This window comes from Ambystoma mexicanum, chromosome 1p (genome assembly GCF_040938575.1).
Source record: "Ambystoma mexicanum isolate Mex_15411 chromosome 1p, UKY_AmexF1_1, whole genome shotgun sequence".
NCBI lineage: Eukaryota > Metazoa > Chordata > Amphibia > Caudata > Ambystomatidae > Ambystoma > Ambystoma mexicanum.
Genome location: NC_090921.1, coordinates 572,161,196 through 572,187,184, shown reverse-complemented (window position 1 = coordinate 572,187,184; position 25,989 = coordinate 572,161,196). Strand labels below are relative to the sequence as shown.

The window sequence follows — 25,989 nt, the reverse complement described above, 5'->3', positions numbered from 1 at the left end:
AGCTCCAGCAGCCCTTTCTACCCCGTCGGTACCCCCTACCACCTCTCCGGCCTGTGAAGAGGGGTTTCTCCGAGAGGTTCCTCGGGCTCATGAAGTCACCTCGGATGGGGATTATCCTTAGGGACCCCATCAGGGACGTGCTCCCTACGATGCTACCGGCACCACAGGCTCCTCCTCCGGCACACCCAGGCCCGGCGTAGCCTCTGCCTCAGGCTCACCAGGCGGTTCCGTGCCAGCCTACGGCTCTGGTCTCCGTATCCCAGCCTCCGGCTCCCGCTACTCCTCCACCTACGCAGAATCCTCCTGACCCACAGAATACAGATGAGGAGGAGGATCCGCACATGCCATCCTCAGCCAGGACCTTCCATGAAGGTCTAGCAGGGCTGGCTGAGTACCTGGGCTTACCTCAGCCCGAGGTTGAGCAGCCGGCAGAGAGGGTTCTGGCTGAAGTCCTCACACGAGACACCCCACTGCCAAAACCGATGTAGTCTCCCTGACCAAAAATGGTAGGCTCAAGCCCCACACTGTCCAGCCGGTCAAACACGCCTGGACGCCAAGTCCAGGCAGATGGAGGGGGATACACTATCGGCCCATTCTCAGCCACACTCCTCAGTGATCACTGCTCCATCACTATACTCCAAGCCTCAGTCATCCTCAGCCTCCTCCTCTGCGACGCTGCTAGGCAAGGAGATGATCTTGGAGGCATACTGGAAGAAGCTGTATTCCAACGCATCCTTGCATCTTCATCAGGCCAACGCCAATGCCATGCTGGCTGCCGCTAACCAAAGGTTATGGCAGGAAATTGCTGACTTCCTCCCGGAACTTCCTATGCAGAGCCAATCACGTTTTAAGGCGGGACTGGCTGAGGCCAAGCTGATGGCGCAGGACCTCATGGAATCCACTGTGGCCCATATTGACACCTCTGGCCATGCCATCTGTATCGCCACGGATATGAGAAGGACAGCCTGGCTCCGGGCAACGAAATTCAACCCAGACGTCCAGTAATGCATATTAGATCTGCCGTTCGAGTGGGGAGGGAGGGCTTCTTCCACTCCTCCACGGACGAAGAGCTGGACAAGAAGAATAACAGCTCACAAACGGCCAAGTCGTTATCCATCTTTACAAAGACCACGTCGTACACCCAGTCACAGCTGCGCTCCGACAGGGGGCGTACATACGGCGGTTTCCTCAGCTTCCAGGAACGGAGATCCAGGCAGTCTGACGGCTCACCGTCTCAGAACCAGCGCAAGCAACAAAAAGTGGCGGGGGGAGTAAGGACTTTTTTCCAGTCCCCCTCCTCTGCGACAGCCTCTGAGGGAAAGAAGGCATGACACGTCCCTCCGGGTCCACGTGTCTCCAGTGGGGGGCAGGCTTGCTCTCCATGCACATTTCTGGCGCCAGAAGTTCGCAGACCCCTTGATCCTCTCCGTAGTATCCACGAGGTACCGCCTACTCTTCCGCTCCTCTCTTCCCCTCCACTCCCTCAAGTTGGGACAGCAACTCTTCTGGCAGAGATCCGGTCGCTCGTATAGAGTGCCAGGCAGTCGAGGAAGTCCCAGCCTCCCACCGAGGCTTGGTCTTTTACTCCAGGATTTTTGCCTTTCAGAAGAACCACCAGGCAGGCCCGAGAGTTGTACTGGACCTTTCCACCCTCAACCCCTCCTTACCCTTGGAAAAATTCAAAATGGTTATGCCAGTTTTGATAGCATAGACATTGTCTAAGGGACTCTGGATGTGCTCCCTGGATCTGAAGGACACGTACCTACACGTCCCGATTTGGGAGCCCAATTGTTCTTTCCTTCGGTTCAGGATCATGGGCTACCATTTACAATACAAGTTCCTTCCTTTTGGCCTCAACTCGGCCCCCAGGGTCTTTACCAGGCTCATGAATACAGTGACTGCCCTCCTCAGAGCGCAGGGCCTCCACATCTACCCAGACCTCAACGACTAGCTCGTCAGGGCTACATCTCCGGAAGCGGTTCACAGCTCTTCCCATGCCCTTATGAACGCACTGCACGATCTGGGATTCTCGCTCAATCTCAAGAAGTAGCAGCTGAAGCCCACACAGATTCTTGGGCCTCATCTGGGACACGTGCTCAGAGAAGTTATTTCTGTTGGAGGACAAGATCTCTGCATCAATAGGGCCCCAGCCCACTTCCTCAGCAGAGAGTTGACCTCAGCTTGTTGGCACCAGCATCTCCTGGGTCTCTTGGCGGCGGTCCTATTAGCCGTCCCACACACGAGACTGAGGATGAGGAGGATTCAGCTGCACCTTGCTGCCTCATGGAACCAGGAGGCAGGGCTCTCAATCCGAGAGGATCAACGTTCCTCCATCTCTCCACCCGGACCTAACATGGTGGTCCAGGGACTGCAACCTACGGACGATAAGCCCTTTTGGCCACCAACCCTGCAGGCCACCATCACCACAGACTCCTCGCTCGAGGGCTGGGGAGCCACCCTGGACGATCTCTCGGTCCACGGCACCTGGACTGTCTAGGAGCAGGAATATCACATCAATTGGTTAGAGCTGAACACCATCTGCCTAGTGCTCGGAGCATTCCCGCCACTTCTCAGGGGCAAGGTTGTCCTCATTCAGCCAGACAACTTGACCAGCATGTACTACGTCAGCAAGCAGGGAGGCACCAGATCCCCCTCCTCTGTGCAGACTGGCAATCAGCATGTGGGAGTGGGCCCTGGAAACTGACATCTACCTCACAGCAGTCCACCTCCCAGGGGAAGCCAACCTGGAGGCGGACATGCTCACCAGGTTGGGAGCGGACAATTACAAGTGGCATCTAAACAACCTTGTCATTCAGGAGATCTTCAACAGATGGGGGTCATCCCAGGTGGATCTTTGTCATCTGGCACAACAAGCAGTGCCCTCAGTTCGCCTCCTGGCAGGGACAGGGCCCCCGCTACCTGGGCGATGCATTTCGGCTTCAGTGGAACGGCATGAAGGTTTATGCCTTCCCGCCCACTCCGCAGATTCACAGTGATTAGCAAGATCAAGGAGTCTCACCAACTCAACATCATTTTAATAGTTCCATGGTGGCCGGCCAGGTCATGGTTTTTGGAGCTACTCAGCCTCTTGGAGATGTCTCAGATTCACCTCCCGACGGCCCAGCACATCTTCTGGCACAGCAGGGGGGAGCAGGGTCATCGACCCCGCGCCACCGAAACAAGCCCTCACAGCGTGTTACCTGAGCAGGTAACGCTGCAGCACCTCAGCCTCTCACAGACTAATCTGGAAATCGTACAGGGTGCAAGGAGCAAGGCTACCAGGGCCCAGTATAAAAGTAAATCGACCAGATTCGGCCACTGGGCAGACTCCAAGGAAATTGACCCCCTGGCATGTACTTTGGACGACATGTTCTCCTTCTCTGCACACCTCGCCCACTCTGGTGTGCAGGTGGATACCTGTCGTACATACCTCGCAGCCATCGGAGCTTACAGGAACTCTGAGGAGGGGATCTCCTCCTCCAATCCTATCATCAAGAAATATTTGACGTGGCTCGCAAGGCTTTACCCGCCCGTCAAGAGGCTGCACCCCGTGTGGGACCTCAACATAGTCTTGGGCGCCCTGGCAAACAAACCGTTTGAACAAATCCGGTTGGTCGACATCAAGACGGCCTTTCTAGTCGGCCTCACCTCGGCTCGTAGAGTCAGCGAAATACAGGCACTAGTCACCTCTGAACCATATACTAGACAAGGGTATCCTGCGGACACACCCGGCATTTCTGCTCAAGGTGCCATCTGCTTTCCACCTGAACGAGAAATAGTCCTTCCTACGTTCTTTGGCAATCCCATTGACTAAGAACAGAGAGTGCTGCACTGCCTGGATGTCGGACATGCACTGAAATTTTACTTGGTCAGGACCAAGGGCTTCTGCAAATCGGACGCCCTGTTTGTCACTTTCAGAGGCTCAAGGCCAGGCCTCCAAGTCCTCCATATCCCGCTGGATGGTCTCGGCCATCAAGGAAGCGTACGAGGGCCAGCACAAGCCACTTCCGGCCAACATGCTCTTCCACGCAGTCGGGGCCAAGGCACCGGCCATCGCATTCCAGCGCCATGTCCCTTGGTAAATTATAAGCAGGGCGGCCACTTGGGCCCCTCCCTCGGCTTTCTGCGCGCATTACTGTTTGGATGGAAACCTATTTGCTTAAGGAGGGGTCTCCTCTCCACCCTGGGGCTACATTCAGTTGTAATCGCCCATGCAGTATGGAGGAAAGGTGACTGGACAGAAGGGTAATTATAAGTTACTCACCGTCCTTAGTCCCCTTTCCTTCATACGTCCCACCAACCTCCTCCCTAATAATACTGGTATCATTAGGCAATGTTAAATCTATTGTCAACACGTCAATGGGGACTGAGGTGTGGTGCCGGAGGGAGGAGTCGGGGCAGCGCATGCTCCCTGGGCCGCACCTCTGCGCGCCTCTAAATTTAAAGGGGAAGAACGTTTTTTGTGGTGAAAAAGGTTGTGTCACCCGTCCCTTGGAAGGGACTCCCATGCAGTATGGAGGAAAAGGGACTAAGGACTAGTCACTATGGTGAGTAACTTATAATATATCTGCTAACCTTTGTGCACTTTTTTAAATTGAAAGAGCGCATAATGTCTAAGGCAAGAGCCTTACCTACAATTTTCTTTCTCTAACGTCACTCTTTCCCTGTATCAAGACTTGACCGCTACTACACTGGCGAAGCGTTGGGCACTCAGACCACTGACAGTGGTTGCATAGTAGAGAGGTGAACTATTGCTCGGGGCGTCCCACTTCACTTCTCATACCAAGGGAGGCAGTGGACACTCAAGGAGGTAGAGCGTCTACTACAAGATGGGGAGGCAGTGGGTGGGGGTGCTGAGGCTGCAGGAGTGAGCTCTGGGCCCACATTGGAGGGGACACAGAAATGGATGAAGGTTGGATGAAGGTTGGGAGAGGGAAGGAAAGTGAAAGGAAGACCTGATTGGGATGGTCGCTAGTGTGCTCATGATATGATCTGATGGGTTCTATTGTGATGGGTTTTTCTGGTCTCTGATGGTGAACGGCCTGTGGGAGTTTGGGCACGGGTTGGGTGGTTGCAGGGGAGCTCTGGTACTGTTGAATGGTGATGAGTAGCCTTCGGTGTCCTGTTTAGGTTAAGTTGGATGACTTGACTTACATATTTGTTTTTGTATGGTTTACTATGTGTGCAGGCGGGGTGGGGTGAAGCAAGCATGGGGTCAAGTTGGAGCCACTGTAGATACATGACACATCCAATATTGACCTGGACCCCACAGGGGGCGCCGGACCGCAATCCCTAGCCTTGAGAAGGACCTACGGGTCGAAACACGTGTCGGCTGACCACATGGAGACACAAGATCTCTGTCTGTACCTAAAAAGGGCGTTTGAAATGGTTAAATAAACAAACCCCTTCCCAACCAGGCACGAAAACGTATAAAGCTGTGTGGAAAATCAATTTCTTGAAATTAATGAATGAAAGATATCCAGGTTAAACCCCCCCCACTTCTCTCTACCAAACAAATGAGGTATGGGCTATGCCTCAACTCTAAACCTGCGATCTTGCAACCAACATCACTCACAACTAAATGGATGTTCAATATTAAAGCTGAGCAAGCTGAACTCTAATCTAGGGCCCACGTTCCACAAACAAGTTACAAATGTTTATTCTGGATCGGGCATGGGAGTTGTGTTGTCAGGTAGATACACTTTGCTTTGGGAGATGGGGGCCAAGGGCCTAAGGCGCTGCCAGGGGGATAAAAGCATGACTGAGGAAGAGATGGACATGGGGGCAGCAGGGGAATTTCATTCAGTTGGGTAAGTGAAATGTGCAGGGGCTGACCTCCCCGATGAAAAGGAAATCCGCTCTGAGGAAATTAGGTGGCATGTCCTGTTCTGTAGTTTTCCTGCAAGAGACTCATTTACTTGCACAGGACGAGAAACGTCTAAGAACCAGGGCATTGCCAAGGCAGTTTTTTACTTTGGGGTGAAAAGAAGCAGGGCATAGCGATTTTTGGTGGGGGAGCAAATCCCATTCTCATAGGTTAAGGTTCTTCGGGATCCCGTGGGAAGATTCATGTGTGTCAAAAGTTTGCTATTGGAACTCATGCTTACACTGTTCTCTCTAAATGCCCCTAATTCTGGGCAGGGTGAGATCCTAGAGGACTTTCTTTTACATGAACTTATCTTTATTGAAGGGCAACTCTTACTGGGGGGAGATATCAATCTAATGACTAATCCCCTGATAGACAAAACTCTACCTGCTACCAGTATAGATTTTAAGTATGCCATATCATTTGTGTCTTTCATTAGGGAGCTGGGACTGGTGGATGCCTGGTGACTGTTCTACAGTGAGGAGAAAGACTTCACTTTCTATTAATTGGGGCTTCTCTAGACTGGATCTCTTGTTGGTTTCAGGCTTGCTGTAATAGGGCTGCGGATGCTATCGGACCATGCACCAGTGTTGCTCACCCTATCTATAGTGGGCAGACCGGAGAAGGTCAAATGCCCCTGGAGGCTGTACAAACTGGTCCTGAGGGTCCCAGTCCTATGCCGGGAAATCGAGGGGGTGATAGTTAACTACTGTTAGGCAGAATTCTCATTTATGGCTAATTTCCCCTCACCTAGTGAGTCCCTCAGCAGCTTTGCTGAATTTCCGGGTTTTCTTTTTTCCACCTGGTAAGAGTGTGAGCCTTTTTCCCACTCTTACATGTGTTTTGCCATGTGTATTTCTACTGTTTGTGTGATCCTGGGCTCTGGAGCTACACCACTCCATGAGCCCCACTTTGTGTGTGTTACACAGCACCTTCAGTGCAGTGACACAGGGTCGTCTTTGAAACTTCCCACTGACTCCATTTTTTTGGGGCTGACTACTGTTCCCCAGAAACCTATAAGTGCCATTAACTTTATATAGTCACTTTAAACTGCAGACCCAGTACACCCCATGTTACATGGAGTACTGGAAAGGGTTCATTCCTACCCCTTTTCGTCTGTGCCTCTGAGCTTTATTTTGCTCTCTTAACACTTTGGCTGGAGGCAGTGGTATCTACCCTAACTTTCCTACCGCAATTACACTACATAAACGTGGCCCTGTTTTAGGCTATTATATTAGCCTCGAACTTAAACCCGCTTGACCAAATACTTTTTATTTCGGCTCAGGTTGGGTTCTATCGCCATTTCTTTTTGTTAAAGTCCTTCTTGTGTTTTACTTTGCGTGGCAAACCAGGTTTGCCTCCTTTGTTCTCTGACTTTTGGCGGACTTCTGTCCAGAAGCCCTCCTTTGGCGTCTGGGTGTCTGTGTGGGTTGAATGTGAGGGAGGGGTGTAGTCACCCCCTGCACAGGGTCTCCTTTGTCTTGATTGGCTGAGGTGCTGAGTGATTGACAGCCAGGCTTAGTGAATGGGGGATTTTGGCATAAAAGGCAGGACTCTTGGGCTGGAAGTGAGTCGCCACTGGAACTGCAAAGAACCGAAGAGAAGCGGAGAAGACGACAGCTGCTGCAACTCCCGAGTCCCGGTGAAGCCCTGCTGCAGTCCTGAGCTATCTACCCCTCAACGACAAGAGAAGATCCAGTCCGGAGTCGTCTTCTCTTGAGACTGGTGGGATCAACCAGCTCACCTTTCCACAGCCAGAGGATCCTCTTGTTGGTCGAAATCGCTGCACACTACTGTAGTGGTCTGGCTAGCCGTCTGAAGACCCTTTCCTGTTTTAATGGAGCACCTTTTATCCACCGTTGCTTTGATGCTGCTGCATCCCTGGGTAGTGCAGATTGCTCCAGACGTCCTTCTTTTCCCCACGACGAAAGCTTCAGGAACCGCGAGTCTGCAGGAACAACTGCCGTAGCACCAGCTCTTCTTCATAAGAATAAGGTACTGTGTCTGACTTGAGGAACTAGGGTGATCCCTTTTCTCCTCACCCAAGGCTTGCCCTTGTCTTCCTTCCCTCTTATAACTTTTGCTTCCCTTTTGACAATATCTACGTACTCCTGGCAATCTCGAATCATGAACTGTTCTAACCTTGTGATCTTCGACAACAGGACCCCTGTCCCATTGACACTGGCGCAGGCCTATTGAAGTTTTAGAAAGTGTCTCTTGATTCTATCTGCCTTGACAAAAGTATTGCCTATGATTTTTGTCCCCAACTCTCTTGTGTTAATTCATGTGCTAAGTGTGGTTGACTACGGTAACATTCTTCTCGCGGGTACGCATCTCTTTCGTAAGACCGAACTGTCATTACTGTCAAAAAGTGATCGCGTAACAACCCCCGGTAACATCTTTGTTTCTCAACACCGGTCTGTCAAATCCAAAGGTACGTACCTTGAATTGTTCTGCACAAAGTGAATTGGTTGTGTGTAGTGTATTTTACGTGTGGTTTTAATTTAATAGAAGTTAAGTGTTTTGTGAACAGATGGTCTAAAAATAAATGTACTTTTCCTTTTTAACCAAAAACCTTGAGTCAGTGTTTGCTTGAATCACAGTAATTGTAGTCCTTTGTGTAATCTCTACTACTGCACATTTGCTCTTGAGATAAGTCTGGCTGCTCCGCTACTGCTAACACTCTAACTGTGTGGGACAGGCTTGTACCAAAGGTGAAATTGTACTACCACCTGTAGCTTTAATCTTGTTTAGTGGTCCCTAAGGACACTGCCCAGGATTCTGCCTAACACCTACTTTCAGGAGAATGGTGAGTCGGGGGCCCCCACTTGGGATTGTCTGGGATGCCTTGAAGGCATTAGTCTGGGAAGAACTCATTATTAAATTTGCTGCATATACCAGAAAGGGGCAGACAATCCGGATGGGTCTGGAGGGGGATGTGAGAAATGCTGAGCAGGAGCACAAGCAGACAGGTTTGTGGGCCTCCTTGCGCACATTGAAAATCGCTCGCCAAAAACTTGAACATGTTGCGGCCAGGACAGCCCAGGCTATGTTGAAAACTAGACTGTTTTACAATGCGAGGGGGAACAAGGCCAACCGCCTCCTGGTGGTTAAACTAAGGACATTTCAGAACCGTAACGGAGTGCTGCCACAACAGGATAATCTTGGTGTAGTCCAGCGGGGAATGGCAGATATCACAAGGATATTTGAGACACACTTTGGGGCAATGTTTCAGGTGGTTAGGGGGCAGGGTCGGGTTGAGGTTCAATCTATGTATTTGGAGAGTGCAGGCTTTCCAAGACTATCTGCTGGGGAGCGTGAGGCCCTGGAAGGTTCAATTCTACCTGGGGAAGTAGAGTGGGCTGTCAAGACGCTGAAGAATAAGGCTTCCGGGCCCGATGTATTTACGGCCCTTTCTATAAGAAGTTTCTGCCTCTTTTGGTTCCCTCTTTAGTGGATCTCTTAACTCCTTCTTGATCTTAGGGAGGGTGGCCCCATCCATGGGTGGGTCCACAACTGTGCTGATCCCCAAACCAGGCAAAGACCCGCTGCTCTGTGATTCCTATCAGCCCATCACCCTCACCAACATAGGCTCGGAATTGTTCACCAACATACTGGGTCCCCGGTTAATGGAGGTTCTCCCTAGAATTGTAGATAGCCATCAGGCGGGATTTATTTCAGGGCGCAGCGCACACGACATTAGGCGGGTATTGGATCTGTTGGAGGTGGTTCAGATATCTGGTGCGAAAATGGGGATTATTGCCTTGGATGCCCACAAGGCCTTCGATAGGGTGGAATGGGGGTATCTCAGAAGCAATAAAACAGTTTGGTTTTGGTCCTGGGTTCATCAGGTGGGTGATGGCCGTTTATCAGGAGTAATCGACCTCCCTTCGGGTAAATACGCACTTCTCTAATGGCCTCTCAATAACAAGGGGTACTAGGCAGAGCTGCCCGCTATCGCTATTGATGTTCGCCTTGAGTATGGAACTGCTGGCATGCCATATACAAAGCAATGCAGCCGTCGAGGGTATTGGAGTTGGGGGGGTATGAGTTATAAGGTTTAATTTTACACTGATAATATTTTTATTACCATTGCTAAATCCCTGCACCTCATTGGCTGACTTGCTGTTGGAACTGGCAGAGTTTGGCAGGGTTTTGGGCTTCAAAGTCAACTACAACATGGGTTGGATGTCACAGTGTGACCTCGGGATAGGCCCTTGATTACCGCTCGTGCCCCGGTTCAATGGTCCCAGGAGTCTATCCCATAACTAGGGGTCTGTATTCCCAGCAGAGGCTCTGAGTTTTTTAGATGTTTTAAGTCCTCTCTGACCTAACTAGATGGGGAAGCAGGAGATCTCATGGTTCGGCAGGATTGCTACGATTATGATGAACCTCATCCGGCAGTTATTCTACCACTGTTTGGCTCTGTCTGTCAGGATCCCAGACCCAGAGCTCTGTATTCTTCAAGGGAGGATCTTCAAGTTCAGATGGGGTAATAAGCAGGCTAGAATTCTGAAACGTATGAGGGTGGGTTTTTGGAGTTCTCTGTTTGTCACAACCTGGCCGCACAGGTGGCAAATGTGGTTACTTGGTGGCGTGTACCAACGCCCAGCCGAAGTGGAAAATCATCGAACGGGCTCATTCGGTGGTGATGCTGGGACAACTCCCATTAATGGAGAAAAGGTGTTTGGTACAAACGCATGGATTCTCTTTTCTGGCCACAACTAGAAACACACTCTATTATATGGGAAGGGCACTTTGGAGATGGGTGTGCGAAGCTGCGGGTGAGATCATTTACACCCAATCTGGGGTTTCTGCTAGGACATGATACACAGCTTTGGGGCATGGGTGGCTGGGGGGGTTTGAATAGCCTACAACAGCTCTATAGGGAAGGACAGCCACGTACCTTCATTGAATGCAAGGAAGCGTTTGCACTGCCCGAAACAGAGTGGTTTCCGCTATGCTCAGCTGAAACATTGGACTTCTCACCCTCTCACGAAACAGGGGGCCACGAGGCCAATGAATCCTCTCAAATTGAATGTACTGGTGGGTTATCTCAGGGCAGGGTTTCTCGCATGTACAAGTTGTTGGATGTGGGGGACCCAGTGGTACGATTACCATACATGCGCAAATGGGAGGAAGACCTGGGTGTGGCGATGCTAGTGTGCAAATATGGGAGCGGTTGTAAAAATATTCAAGATGTTTTACTGACAGGGAATGATCCTATAAACTTTGCTATAGGTGGTACCTCACGCCTGAAACGACTTCATCACATGTCCCATATTACTCAGCTAATTGCTGGCGTAGGAGCTCCGAGGTGGGATCTCTGTTTCACATGGCCTGGATTTGTGAGAATGTGAGCCTTTTCTGGAAGGAAGTACTTGCCAGGAATAAGGCCATTACTGGGCTCACTCTTCCGATAGATCCTTGGGTGATATTGTTGTGAGATACAGGGATGGAGTATTTCCAATCTCTGGACCTATGGCTACTGTGAGAAACCTGAATGGTTCTCACATCTACTCCCCCGGGATCTTCTGTTCAGGTGGCCTAAGAAGGGCCATCGATTTTGGAGTGGACAAGCGAGGGAGGATCAACTGGGGGCGAGGATCCATGGGGATTGGAGAGAGTACCTGAAGGTGAGACATGACATTCCCCCTTTTCTAACATTGACCTAACAGACCCTCCCTTAGTCTTCATGGGATATTGTCAGTCCTTTCCAGGTTTTCCCTGTAAGCTCCCATCAAGTACCGAGACGAGGAAGAGGCAACTATGAGTAATGCACACTTCCTATTGTGTACACTACTCTGGTACTGGAATGAAGAAGAGGGGCCTGCATGCACTTAGTAATAAAGGTCAGGCATGTCACACTAACCGGCTTACACAAGTTCACGCAATTGATTCTAACCCTTTTCACCTGCACCCTGTTAATTATGATCAAGTATAAAAGCTGGAGCCCAAAAGCATAAAGAGAGAGAGAGGGATGAGAATCCGCCGTATTGGGACTGAGCCAAGAAGCAGAGATGCCAGCAACGTTTCCCAGAGACCTGCCAGAGGAAACCCTCTACTGTGAAGACAGGCAGCAGCCGCTGCCAGATAGCAGAGGAGAGAGGAAAGCCGTCTGCGCCCAAGCACGGGTGCTGCTGGAGCTGCTGAAAATCCTGGGGACGCGGACCACATGTGGAGCAGAACAGAGCTGCTGGGCCATGTCTGGTGACGTTTCCGGCAACCAAATGGAAGGTTTTCCCTTTCGCTGAGAGCTTCTGGGAGGAGCTGCAAAAGCCTGTAAGTGTCACGAGACACTGAGGAGACTGCAGTGCTCTGAAGGAACTTTAAATAAGGTATAGTTCCTGCATTTAAGTAAATGCTACTCTTATTGAATATCGAACTGAAAGAAAACCGCTAATTGAGTAAACCCAAGTGAATGCCACCCCTATTCAATACCGAATTGGAAGAAAGCCATTAATTGAACAAACGCAAGTAAAGGCTTTCCATATTAAAAACCGAACTGAAGAAGTGCCCATTCAAATGCACACAAGTAAATGTTACACATAATGAATGTCGCACTGAGAAATAGCTGCCAAATGAGTAGACTACTGTATGCTGAATGATGAATTAACACGTTAATAGATATGTCAACCAGCACTATGAATTAAGAGCAGTATTGGCAGAATCAAAGGCATATGAAGGAGTGAACGTTGTGTACAAATATATCAAAAGGAGTTACAAAGAATACAAGTGTGGAATGTGAAAGCCCAAGGATGAAGAGTCTAAAAGGGGCCAAACAGCTTTGGGGAGACTTATGTTGTGTCACTTGTGATGGGTGGACCGTGTGGTCCGATAACTGCGTCTAGACCAGGAAACCCTGAACGATGAACAAGCTGTAAAGAACTGTGATATACTTGGTGAAGCAAACCTGAAGGAGGGTCAGTCCGACCCAGTGTGTTCCTTTTGAACTTGGAGCAGAACAAACCCAAAGTGAGTGATATGGTAGTCTTGGGGAAGGGAACACTGAGAGTCAAACAATCGGAGGACTTTGTCTTGGTGAAAGGCGTCCCAGGGTCTCAGTTGTGTGTAAACTGCTATACATTTGAACTTGGAGAAGGTAATTGCAGAACTTGGTCGGACACTATTGAACTGAATCTTTATTCGAACTGTGTTGAACTGGAAACAAGGAACCCAAGCTGAAAGTAGCTCAGTCTTTACTTTAGACCACTTCTATTTTGTTGAGAAAGATTCCCACATCATGTTATAGTTGTGAGGATAAGCATAGGTTTTGACAGACTTGCATTTTGGACTTACAGACACAGACTTTCCTTAGGTTTCTTTAGGCATGCACTATCTCACTATAGTATAGGGCTAGTTAGGTGTTGCACCATCCTGATCATTATTAAAGTTTTGTTTAGAATTGCGCTTCTATTGTCTGTCGCATCTCTCTTAAGACCATGCCTGTCTCGCACTACTTTAATTGGACATTTCATCTTGGCTGCCAAACTAACTATTGCCAGGAATTAGGAATCCACAGCGGGCCCAGTGGCAGACGAAATCACTGCACTGAGCGAGGGAGATCAGGGAATATGTTAATACTTGGAAACCCTTTATTGACTATGCTGAAAACTTCCCGGCAATTATCGCAACACCCCCAATCCTGAGCCAGGTCTCCTTGTTATAATACTGCTGCATTGTAGTGGGGGTTAAAGGGTGGGCATCTTTGTGTTGTGATGGGTGGTGGGGATATTGGATTCTTGCAGGGGTGCAGGGACTATGACATTGTGTTCTCTGCCACAATCCCTTTGGAAGTGTGACTTTTATTCTTACGCTTATAGCCACAATATTAAACCTTTTTTGAAAAAAAAGATGAAAAGAAACATAATTAGAAAAGTAATGTAAGGCTCAACCAAAATGTCATGTCATTCATAATCTAATCATATTCGATTGATGTTGATGTGACAGTCATAGAACTTGTGTGTTAATGTTTAACACAGTATTGTTACATTATTACATGATGGTCACATCTTTCTGCGTCAAAAGTGAAAGCTCGTTGTAATGCACCATATCCTTGACATGAACATATTGCCAACAAGTCGAGTAAATTGAAACTGATTGGTATATGTCACATATTAGCTGTTACTCAGACTATTGGTGAGATTTGCATATTCTATTCTAATATACCCACTCAAAAATGTGTTAATTCAAACAAATAATTTCAAAGAGAGATCCTCATTCATACCCCTCGGTGACAGGGAGGCCAGTTTATATATCCAGAGTGCTTCATGTTGAAGCATCTTCCTCATCACCCTTTGCGCCCAAGAACTATTTACCTTGTTTGGAGACATAGATCTTAAATATACCAACTATCCAGTGCACTGTACATGCATTTTTACTGACTCTATAAAAACCTTTGTGGCCTTTTTGAAATTATGTATGAAGGCAGAAGCTGAGAAGGCAGCATGCGTTACGGACCGCATGCTGTGCTGCGGTTGGGCAGGTAAGTGGGATAAGGGTTTCTAGGGGTATTTGGGTTTCTCCTAGGGTCTCCCTGTCCATGAAAGAATTTGGTAGGACGTTGTGTGCTTTGAAGGGACAATTTAGGCTCCCTGATCCCGTTCCGGGTTTTCTGTTTGGGAGAGGAGGATATTGTAGGGGATGTAGTCCCTCTGAGGGTGGTGGTTTGTGTGATCATGATATTTAAGTTTGGTGACCGGTTTTCTAGTGAATTCTGTCTTAAAGGAAGGGATTGGATGGTTTTCCAGGTTTGTTTTACTAGCCCCACTTCCCAGATACGGTCTGGGTTTGGATTCTCAGGGGCATTATGGGAACTGTATTTTCCCATTAGTTTATCTGAGAAGTCAACTCCCTGAGTTTCTAGGATCGTGGCAACAAGACCGAGTTCCCAGATGGGAACTTTGTACAATATATACATGTTAACTCAGCAGGTACAAGATGATGCTGACAAAACGACAGAGCCTGCTTCAGAGATGAGACACAACACTTAGCAATTGAAGAAAAGCTTTCAGAAGCTGACCACTTCAGGGGGCTATTTGAGAAACTTGGTTGTTTGTGGGAGGAATTCATGTGTTCACCAAAAAGAACATTATAAAGGTAATTTTCTATTTAATTTCACAGAGCCATCTTGCCAGTTACTGCACAAAATTGGGCTGCTTGTCCATGGAAGGAGATATTATAAATGTTCCATTTTGCAACTAGTTGACTGGCCTTCCTCTGTACACTACAGACCGTACATAATAAAGTGTAACCCAGCTCAATTTGACCGAAAACTGCATGATTGGGGCTGAGATACTGTTCAGCGAACACAACTGTCATCCAGTTCCTTTGTGTTCTTCATACAGCCATACATTGAAATGTGTACTTATAAGAATTTTGTTTATTTCTGATTTAGAATGCTTTGCCCAGTGACGACGACGAGAAGGACCCAAATGACCCATACCGAGCACTTGATATAGATTTAGATAAGTGAGTACATTTAATTTTCATTTTGGGAATAGAATGAGCTTTTACATTAAATCCTTCATAACATACATAATTCTTGTAACCCTTCAATTACTCATTGTATTCCTAATTTTCTGCTCTTTGATGAAGTGATACTTGCTTAGTCGTCGTTGTAGGGGTTGAGAGGAACACATCAGGTTTTATGGTCTTAATTTGTGTACACTAACTTTCAGTTAATAATGCCAAGAGTGGAAAAGGGTTTTGACTCCGTTCTCAGAGCAGCGTTGGTTACGGTCACTCTTCAGACTTCCAAATTTCTCTGGCAAGCCTGAGCCCAAGTTGAATGGTTGTAATGGCTTGCTGCACCAGGGCAGATTGGGGGTCCATAGTTAGAGAAATTGTAGGTGGTATTACTCCTACATCTCGTCCCCTTTCCTCCATTCTGTATGGACGTCCCGTCCCCTTTCCTCCATCCTGTATGGGCATCCCTCGCGAGGGATGTGAATGAAACCGTTTTTCACCAGAAAAATCACTTTCTCTTTAAATTTACAAGGCCCCAGGCGTGTGGGCTCCATTAACCCTGCCCACAGGCGCCACACCTCAGTACGGGAGCGTGCCAATTTCACCAGCGCCTCCTGGGTGAGGCCTCAAGCCTCGTAATTCCATGCGCTTTTCTCTAATCTAACATTCTTTTATTTTTCAGAATTTGGGAAAACCGTCCACTGGTGCCCTACTCTGTCCCCGGCTCATGTTGGCTGCAACCAGCTTCAGTAGGTGCCTGTTGTGAGACGGTTCCTTCCCCACCTCGGATCTGCACGCGCTCTGCCTCCGGTGCCTTGTGGGGAGGACCACGGGTGGGAAGGTTGCTCGGCTCTCATGCCCAGCTCTCTGAAAAACAGGCTTGTGCGGTGTGGAGAGTTGTTCTCCAGGACTTCGCCAGAGAGCATTAAGTAATATGTAAGGAGGAAGACCAAGAAGGTAAGCGTACTCTTTTCTAAAGCACCCCGCAGAGACAACTCCTTCCCGGGGAAGCCTGCTGTCGAGAGGGGCCAGGCGCACCCTTGTACCGTCACAAGGGACATTGAGGCTCTTGGAGCTACTGGCTTAATGGCTGAGGGGGTCTACGGTGCCTACCAGTTCTGCTGCCGAGGAGCCCACATGCTCGGGTGTCCAGTCCCAACCCATAGGGCTTAGCTCTTTTACCGGGCACACGGCCGAAGGGGTCACCTACACGCAGCGCACATCACTACTGGCCACATGGCCGAGGGCCAACAGCCTACCAGGCACGCACATGAGGTGCAGGGCGGGGTAGAGCGGATGCAACCAGGTCTGCATCGACAGTGGTCCCACATGCGGAAGGCACTGACAAGATGGCGAGCACCGACAAGATGCCGGCCAGGCCAGACCTCCAAAGGAAGGAAAGCATTCCAGCCAGGACAGAAGCCAGTCAGCTGAGTGAACCGCAGAGGCGCAAACCACAGCCAGGGCAGACTGGTTCCAATGACTCCGATCACCTGGACCACGTTGTTCCCGACCTTCACTGGAGCTCGGTACAATGAGGGAATGTACTCTGGGGTGGGAGGGCAAGCAATGGATGTAATCTCCGGCTGCCGTGCCGGACCACATGCAGCCTGCCTGCCAGGACCGCTTCTTTGACAGGTTTTGTCTTTCATGAGATCTCTGTAAAATGGGAAACCTCCTCAAGGGCATAATATACAACATGCTGACCCCCGCACCGCTGCTTCAGCCAGGGACCTAGCAGCCCACACCACAGCCTCTGCTACCCACTCCTGTGGTAAGTCCGGTCTCCGTGCCGGTACCAACGCTCCTGGTGAGACTCCCCATCCCCCACCACCCCCGGCTAATGCGTGGGGGGCGAGGGGGTTCAGCAGGACACAGATAAAGAGCAGGACACACCTTCCTCTGCAAGGGCTTTCCATGACAGGATAGCGGGCCTAGCTGAATACCTGGGCATCCCTCCGACCCAGAGGAAGCAGCCGGAATCGGGGATATTGGCGGAAGTGCTCAACATTAAAGCAGAGGCCAGGTCCTGCATCCCGCTGCAGAAAGACATTGAAGCACTGGCTAAAAAGGGTTGGCTCAAACCACATTACACTCAGCCAGTGAACAAAAGGCTGGATGCAAAGTTCAGTCAGGTGGAGAGTGGCGCTATACTATTGTCGGTACACCCGCAACCATCATCAGTCATAGCGACAGCATCCATGAATGCCAAACACCAGGCCTCCTCTTCGAATACTTCCTCTTCAGCACTACTGTGCAAGGAATCTGAAAATGCTAGTGGTCTATGGAAAAAAGGTCTACTCCAATGCAGCTCTGCATCTCAGACAGGCCAATGCTGTTGCCATCCTGGCAGTGGCCAATCAACGTCTGTGGAGAGAAATTGTGGACTTTATTCCGGACATTCCAGCCGACAAGCAAGCCTCTTTCAAGGGTGGGGGGCTTGCTGAGGCAAAAATATTGGCACAAAATATCATGGAGGCCACCGTGGCCCATGTAGATACCGCTAGTAGGGCAATCTGTGTGGCAACGGACATGAGGACGACAGCCTGGCTTAATGCCACCAGGTCCATCCCGGACGTCCAGGATAGAATCCTAGACTTGCCCTTCAAGTGTGGCGATGTCCTCCACTTTACTACAGACGAAGAGCTAGACAAAAAGAAAAGCAGCTTGCAGACAGCCAAACAACTGGCCATTCTGACAAAGCCAGCAGCTAAAAACCTTCCATTAGAGCAAATCCGGCTCAGACAAAGGGCCATCCTTCAGCGGATTCCATGGGTTTCAGGACCGCTGAGCCAGGAAACCGGAATGGTCCCCAAGCCAGCATAAAAGGAAGCATCACAAGTCTGCACACAAGGGGTTCTTCCAGTCGTCTGCCTCAGACCCAAAGAAACAGACGGCTCTTTTCAGGTCCACAACACCCCAGTCGGGGGAAGGTTGGCCCTGCATAGTCGAGCTTGGCACATACACTTTTCAGACTCATGGGTGATTCCGGTAGTCTCCACAGGCTTCTGGCTACTCAATCCATACCCTCTCCCCCACAGATTGGAACACCCTCACTCCTAGTGGAGATTTGTTCCATCATGGATAGCTAGGCGGTGGAGGAGGTCCCTCTCCCTCAACTGGGTCGGGGCTTTACTCCTGCATCTTGGCCATTCAGAAGAACCAGGGGGGCCTGCGAGTGGTGATGGATCTTTCCTCCCTCAATCTGTACCTAACTTTGCAGCTATGATGGGGTTCAGCTATGATGGGGTTCACAAGACGCATGAACACTGTGGGGGCCCTCCTCAGTATGGAGGGCCTGCATATATATTCCTACCTCGACGACTGGTTAGTCAGAGGGACGTGTCCGGAGCAGTTTAAATCCTCAGCGGACAGTCTGATGACTTCACTTTACAAGCTGGGTTTTTCGATCAACTACCGGAAATCACAGTTATCCAGCATGGGGTCTGGCATGGATTCACATGCTCATGAATTTTCCCCATCGTCAGGCTGGGAATCCTCGGTAAAGAAAAAATCAGTTTGTTTCGTTTCTGAACTGTCTTTCTCTTAATAACCAATCAATGGTCTCTGGGTCATACTGCCCCAGCCAATGACTGTCCTCTACCTAAACCCCTCCTCTGGCAACCATATTCAGATTTTTACAAAGAGTTTTCTCTATTTTTCTCGGTTAATTGAGCCTCAAGCTCCACCGATCCATCATCCGATTAACGGGGTCCCGTTTTCGGAAGCTTCTACGCCCCTCAAGGGCGATTTTTCATCGAACTTCACTTCTTGGAGGATTCCAGAAGATTCTTGAGGCCTACCCTGCATGGACATGGCCGAAGATCAGGGAGTCTCGACACCTCTGTTCAGGATCTGCCCAGGATGTGGACTTCGGAACATTTTCCTGGAGGATGGGCACTCCTGGTGGGTTTACTGCCTACACTCAGACAAATTGCACGTGGAGGAGGCCTGTGCGTTCTGCAAGGACATGTCCTCCCGCAACATGAAGGACCGTCGCAAGCAGCTCGCTGAGTGGCTGGAAATGAAGTACCCGGCGGCAGGTGAGCCCCGGCAGCATACTTCGCCCAACAGGAAATCTGAACGGTTTTCTAAGACCTTTGAGGGCGCTCCGGCGACGGGGGCCCAACAGAAGGCAAAGCACCGTGAGTCTACTGGCACCGGGAGCGCCATTGGTACGGGCTCCACGGCAGCCAGGCTGGGCGCAGCATCACCAACGCTGTCGACTACAAGCCAGTGCTCCGGCGCGGCGAAGAAAAGGAAGTCGGATCACCCGGGTAAGCTTCTGGAGAAGGCCCAATCGACTGGGAGAAAGCCAAGGGGTAGCGAGGCGCTGACCCTCCCCCGGAGGGAATCGTTCTTTCTGCCCATTGATAAGACTCCCTTGAAGACGATGCCGATCATCTTCCCGAGACTGCCGCCCCTGGCTGAGAAAAAGGGGGGGTGCGCAGTGGTCCAGCTGGACTCGGAGATCTCTTCCGAGGAGGAGCTGTGAAGCCTGAGAAGGGCGTCGAGGCCAGGTCCTACGGGAAGGACCCCGAAGAGGCAGATGGGGAGAGCGATGAGGGAACTGACGAGGAATGGCAGGGCGGTGAGGAACCGGGCACCACGCCACTTCCAACGCTCCATTCGCAACCGCCTCCACTACCGACGGACAGGTCGGAGGTCATCTTACTAGCTGCACACCCTGTGCACTGAGATGCAGACAAGGTTGCCCATGCCTCTGACGGGCGATCTGGCACCTGGACCTTCAGAGGATCCACCAGCTAAGAGGAGACAAGTCCATCCTCCACCACTGTACCAGCCCTACCCTCCATCCTCTCTGCCGTGGGACGAGACGGAGCCGGATACGGCGACGACGGGTACGGACAACACGATGGAACAGATCTCCCATCGGTGTTACCGAGGGCTTCTCCCCCCGACGAGATTGGCTCCTTCCACGCCATGATCTCTAGGGCCTTGAACCTATTCCAGCTCAACCCTGAGGAAAAGAGGAAGGAGGGATTCCTTTATCAATGACGAGAGGCCAAGAGGAAGACTGTGCTCTTGATCCTGCTGTTGGAAGACATTTGGGACGAAGGGCTGTCCCTCCTGAAGAACTCGTCCTTGGCCCCGGCGAAGAGAGACCGGTATGAGAAGAAATACCGGGTTCCAGACTCTGCCCCAAAGTGTCTGAGTGCAGCCGTCCCCGGACTCTGTGGTCTCGGCGGCGGCCAGGAAGAAATCTGCAGGGTCGGCAGCATCGACTTCCACTTCCCCACCGGACGGCGAGGGAAAGGAGCTAGACACCATGGGACGACGGGTCATCTTGTCGGTGGTGACGACCATTAAGGTGGCCAACGCTCTCGCCATCGTGGCCCGCTATGGCAGGGAGCTGTGGTTTAAAATCTCCCCTCTCCTGGATTTCCTCCCGGACGACAAGAGGGCGAAGGCCCTTGAAATCCTGCAAGAAGGCGAGGTGGCATCGGACCATGCCATCATGGTGGCCATGGACATCGCCGACACTGGGTTCTGCCAGATGGGCAACAGCATTTGCCTTTGTCGGCGTGGTTTGCTCAAGGCCAACTTCCATCAGGACGTCCAGACGAGGGTATTGGAAATGCCCTTCAACAACTTGTTCGGCAAGATGGTGGACAAGTCGCTGCAAGCCATCAAGGCAGACACCGAGACGGCCCTCTCTTTGGGCACACTCCAGTAGCGACGGCCGTCCTTTCGGGCTTCCGGAGGCAAGTCACAGGGTGCCTCCAAAGGATTCGGTGGCAGCTTTTCTTTGTACCGTCAAGCGGGCCGTTGGTCGTTCCAGGAAGCCTACAGGGGCAGCAAGGCTGGAGGGAATCTTTTTCGCCAAGGGGCCCAAGGTGGTACGGCCTCGGTGAAACAGGACTGAACCGGCCGTGACGTCGGGCCCCTACACGAGCACCCCGGTGGGAGGCGGGCTGGCGAATTTTGTCATCGTGTGGAAGTTCATCTCCACCGACCGTTGGGTGCTGGATGCCCTGGCCCATGGACACACCCTGGAGTTCCAAAGCAAGTATCCCGTTTTCCACCTGTGGCCAGGACAGAAAACCATGTTCCACAACTGCTGCTAGAGGTACGAGCGATGCTGAAAAAGGGCATCCGGAAGAAGACCGGCGGTTGGTGACCCATTCTAGATCTACGCAGCCTCAACAAATACATCAAGTCCCAGAAGTTCCGGATGGTCACCCTTCAGCACGTGCTGGGACAGCTTGAGGAAGGAGAGTTCCTGTCGTCGCTGGACTGGGAGGATGCTTATTACCACATCCCCATTCACAAGGGGCATCGAATGTTCTTGGGCTTCGTGGTCCAAGAACAGCACCTTCAATTCAAGGCCCTTCCCTGCGGTTTGAAGTCTGCTCCAAAAGTTCTTCACCAAGTGCCTTGCACTGGTGGCGGCGTGGCTGCGCCTGCAGGGTTCCACGTCTACCCCTATCAGGACGATTGGCTCATCCAAGCGAAGTCAAGGGAACTTGCTGTCGAGCACATAGCGAGGACCGTCGTCCTGCTCATAGAACTTTGGTTCTTGATAAACTATGCGAAGTCCTGCTTGGTGCCACCACAGGACGCTCATTTCCTGGGTTCCCGGCTCAACACAGTGGCGCGCCTGGCCTCACTGTCGGAGGACAGGATAAAGGCCATCCTGGGCAAGATACAACGGCTGTTGACCATGGAAGTTGCCAGGGTGAGGTCCATCAAGTTCCTTCTCGGCAGGATGTCGTCATGCATCTGCCTCGTTCGACTGTGTAGGCTGCGGATGTGGCCGCTGCAGGAGTTCCTCGACGCCCGTTGGATACAAGTCTCGGGAAGCTTCGAGGACAAGATTGCCCTCAACGAGACATTCCATCGAGTGATTTGGTGGTGGGGCGTCCGCGCGCATCTAGCGGCGGGCACAGACTTTCAGACCCCAGCACATCAGGAGGCACTGATGACGGACGCCTCCCTGCAGGGATGGGGCGCATACACCGGAGATCTCCATGCAAGAGGCCTTTGGCTACCGGAGGAGAAGTCGTTGCACATCGTTCTGCAAATCTGGGCTGTCTTTTGGGCCCTCAGATCATTCCTCCCGTCCCTCAAGGGCAAGGTGGTGCAGGTCTTCACCGACAACACCACCACGATGTTCTGCATTCGGAAGCAGGGGGGCACCAGATCACTGGCCCTCTCCAAGGAAGCGCAGGATCTGTGGCACGGGGCGTCGCTCAGGGGTTGTTTCTGGTACCCTTTCATCTGGCAGGATTGAAGAACACTGTTGCCGACTCACTCAGCAGGGAGCTGCGCTCTTGCCACGAGTGGGAGCTGCGGCAGGATCAAGTGAATCTACTGTTTCGACAATCCCCAGTTTGAACTTTTTGCGACGGCGAGGAACACCAAGCGCCGGAGGTTCGCCAGCAGTTTTCCCCAGCCGGGGAGCATGGGAGATGCGTTATCCTTCCCCTGCGACGGCCTGTTCCTCTATGCGTTCCCTCCGTTGCCATTCCTTCTGCGACTCATCAGTCAACTCAGACGGTCCCGGTGCAGGATGATCCTTGTTGCACCAGCCTGGCTGAGGCAGATATGGTTCCCGGACCTGCTGGACATGTCAGCGTCTCCTCCAGTCAAGCTTCTGGGGAAGGAGGCGCGACTCTGCATCACGACCCAGGGTCGCTGAACCTGCAGGCCTGGCTCCTGCAGCACTAGAGTTCGGAGGGTCCAAGATCCCGGCGGACTGCAAGGAGGTACTTGCCAAGGCCAGGGCTTATTCGACTCTTAAGTGCTACAGACATAAATGTAAGAGGTTCATCTTGGACCGTGCACAGAAGATAAACCCTCTACGGATTACGGCCCCTCAAGTGCTGCCGTACTTGCTGTCGCTGTCAAAGGCAGGGCTGGTACACATCTCCATCAAAATTCTTCTGGTGGCTATCTCGCGCTATACCAGAGCTCCAGGGTGATCGTCGCTGTGGTCTCATCGCCTGGTTAAGGAGTTCATGAAAGGACTTTTCCGCTCGTTCCCAACGGTGAAGGCCCCGGCGTGGGAACTCCATTTGGTGCTGACTAGGCTCATGGGTCCTCCGTTCGAGGCTCGGCATTCGGCACCTCTGAAATTCCTATCATGGAAGACCGCGTTCCCTGTGGCCTACCCCTCTGCGGCTCTTCTCTTGGTCGTACTGCCACATTACGTGTTACCAAATCTGAAGATGGCTACCAGAGGAGGGGCTCAGGTAGAGGGCAGTCAGTGGCTAGGGGCAGTATGACCCAGAGACCAGTGATTGGTTATTAGGAGAAAGACAGTTCAGAAACTAAACTGAAACTGAGGATTCCCAGCCTGATGACGGGGAATGTTCATGAGCATGTGAATCCATGCCAGACCCATGCTGGAGAGCAACAGTTACAGGTAATGAATAACTTGTTCCCTTTGCCCTACTCAAACTCTGGTGTTCTTGGGGCTGCTGTGGGATACACAGAAGGTATTCCCTACTAGGACTGTCGGGTATGTGTTTTTGGGCGGTATGATAAGGTCTTTGCTCCAAAAGCCCGGTCTGAATTTTTCGAGACCATGACGGGTATCTTCGCGATCATGATGCTGATGACCAAGATGTCGACCCAATTTTCTCGGTTTCAGGAGGGGTTGACTATTTTGATGACCAAAACAGGCTGCTACAACTCGAGGCCTCCAAGACGCTAGTTGTCTGGACACTTCGCCTGAACTCGAGTTTCAACAGTCCCAGCCCTACCTTCACAATGTATCTAAATACACGGCTCTGGTAGAAGGGGTTGTCGACAACCTGGGACTACACTGAACAGTGGTGCCTGCACAAGGTTTTGACCTTACGGACATCCTAGAGGAAGGTCTTGCCACTGAAAGTAACATGCCTCTGAACCTGGCCATTGCCAATCCTTTATCTCTATGGCAAACCCCATGTTCCATTCCTCCCGTCAGCTCCAGCATTTCCAGTAATTACAGGCCAGCTAGAGGATGTCATGTAGACGGCTATGGTCTCTTCTAGACCTTCTTCTTCTACATCCTTTCTGCCCCCAGACAGAGAAGCAAAAAAAGTAGATTTCTTGGCAAAGAAGGCATTCACCTCAGGTAGCATGGTGCTCAAAGCTACCAATGTGGCAAGCAGTTTTGCCAAATATTACTTTGCCTATGGACAGCAGTGGAAAACGCTGTCCAGTATGTCCCGGAAGGTGAGATGCGCAATGGCTTCCTACAGCTAGTGGCGGTTGGGAAAGAGGTGGCCAAGCAGCTGCTGGGAACGGGCCAGGACATTGCCGACTCTGTGGGCCGATCTATGGCTTCAGCCATGACATTAAGAAGGCAGGGCTACCTGATAACCTCTGGGTTTTCACCTAACATCCAAGTGAAACTTTTGGAAATGCCCTTCGAGGGTGATTTTTTTTTTCTGTTACAAAGCAGACGATTCCTTAGAGAAATTTAAGGAATCAGCACTCACTGCCAAATCCTTAGGCCTAGCTGTGCAGCTGGCCAAACCTGCCTTTAGCTTCGCCTCTAGGGCACGGGGCTTCAGGCGATATGCTCCTTATGACAGAAGAGCACAGCTCTCACCAACCAGGCAAGGGCTGAAGTGTTTCTCGTGCTCTGGATGGGGCATGGGGCTTCTATAGGGCAACGTCGGTTGTGGGGCCTACCCAGCCTCTGAGGCTGCTTTAATTTCCCCTCTCACAGTGCACCAGTTGGAGGATGGTTGACGGAGCACTTGCTTCAGTGGCAGGGCATGATTCCCGATACCTGGGCTCTACAGCTCATCCACTGGGGTTATTGTGTAGATTTTCTAAGAAATCCACCGGACAGGCTGCCCCCACCTCCAGCCCAACCGGGACAGGAGCTTCAGGAATAACCAACCCAGAGCCCTGTTGCTGAAGGGTGCTGTGGAAAAGGTTCCTCCCGAACAGAGAGGATCGTGTGGGTATTCCTGGTACCCAAGAAAGGTGGAGGTCTCAGTCCCATTCACCTCTGGAGATTTGAAGTCCACGTATTTCCATATCTGGACGACTGGCTGACCCGAGGGAAGTCTGTAGTGCAGGTCTTGTCCCACCTGCAGAACACCTGCTTGCTGCTGCATAGGTTGGGCTTCTACCTAAACTTAAAGAAGTCCCACATTGTTAGGCAGAATCCAGTGCAGTTCCCTTAGGGAGCACTACACCAGATTAGGACTACAGGTGAGAGCAATAAATCCCCTTTGGTATCAGTCTGTACCACAAAGATTTAGTTGCTAGCTGTGGCTGAGCAGTCAGACTTAACTCAAAGCTTTGTAGTTAAAAAGTAAATATATATTTATTTTATACACTTCTAAGTAAACATATGTATCACAAGTATCAAGCAAGTTAAATTAAGTCAATAGAAAAATATACACACTCCCTATATGAATTGTAGACCAAGTGAACCAAAGTGTAAACTGAGCAAAACGGCACAGTGATAACTACACACAGGGGATCCTATAGCAATTTCTCACAAGGGAGGGAAAACACAGGTTATCTAGAAATAGGCTCTTATACACCCTAGCAACACTTCCCATCAGTTGTGAACCAGTTCAGCAAGACAGTGCATCAATATAAGCAATACTTAGAATGCAAACTGAGCAAAATGACATTTCACAATGATTATGCAGAGGGAAGGAAAGGGTAGTTATAAGACA

At 50.8% G+C, this 25,989-nt stretch overlaps 1 protein-coding gene across 2 annotated transcripts in view; it reads left to right on the top strand.

Moving 5' to 3' along the window:
- AP3D1 (adaptor related protein complex 3 subunit delta 1) overlaps positions 1-25,989 on the top strand; it is a 2,198,421-nt gene that overhangs the window by 1,328,279 nt on the left and 844,153 nt on the right. For both annotated transcript variants that reach the window (XM_069649511.1, XM_069649512.1), the window contains exon 21: positions 15,264-15,337. In XM_069649511.1, the coding sequence (XP_069505612.1) occupies positions 15,264-15,337 (74 nt within the window). The remainder of the gene's footprint in view (positions 1-15,263; positions 15,338-25,989) is intronic.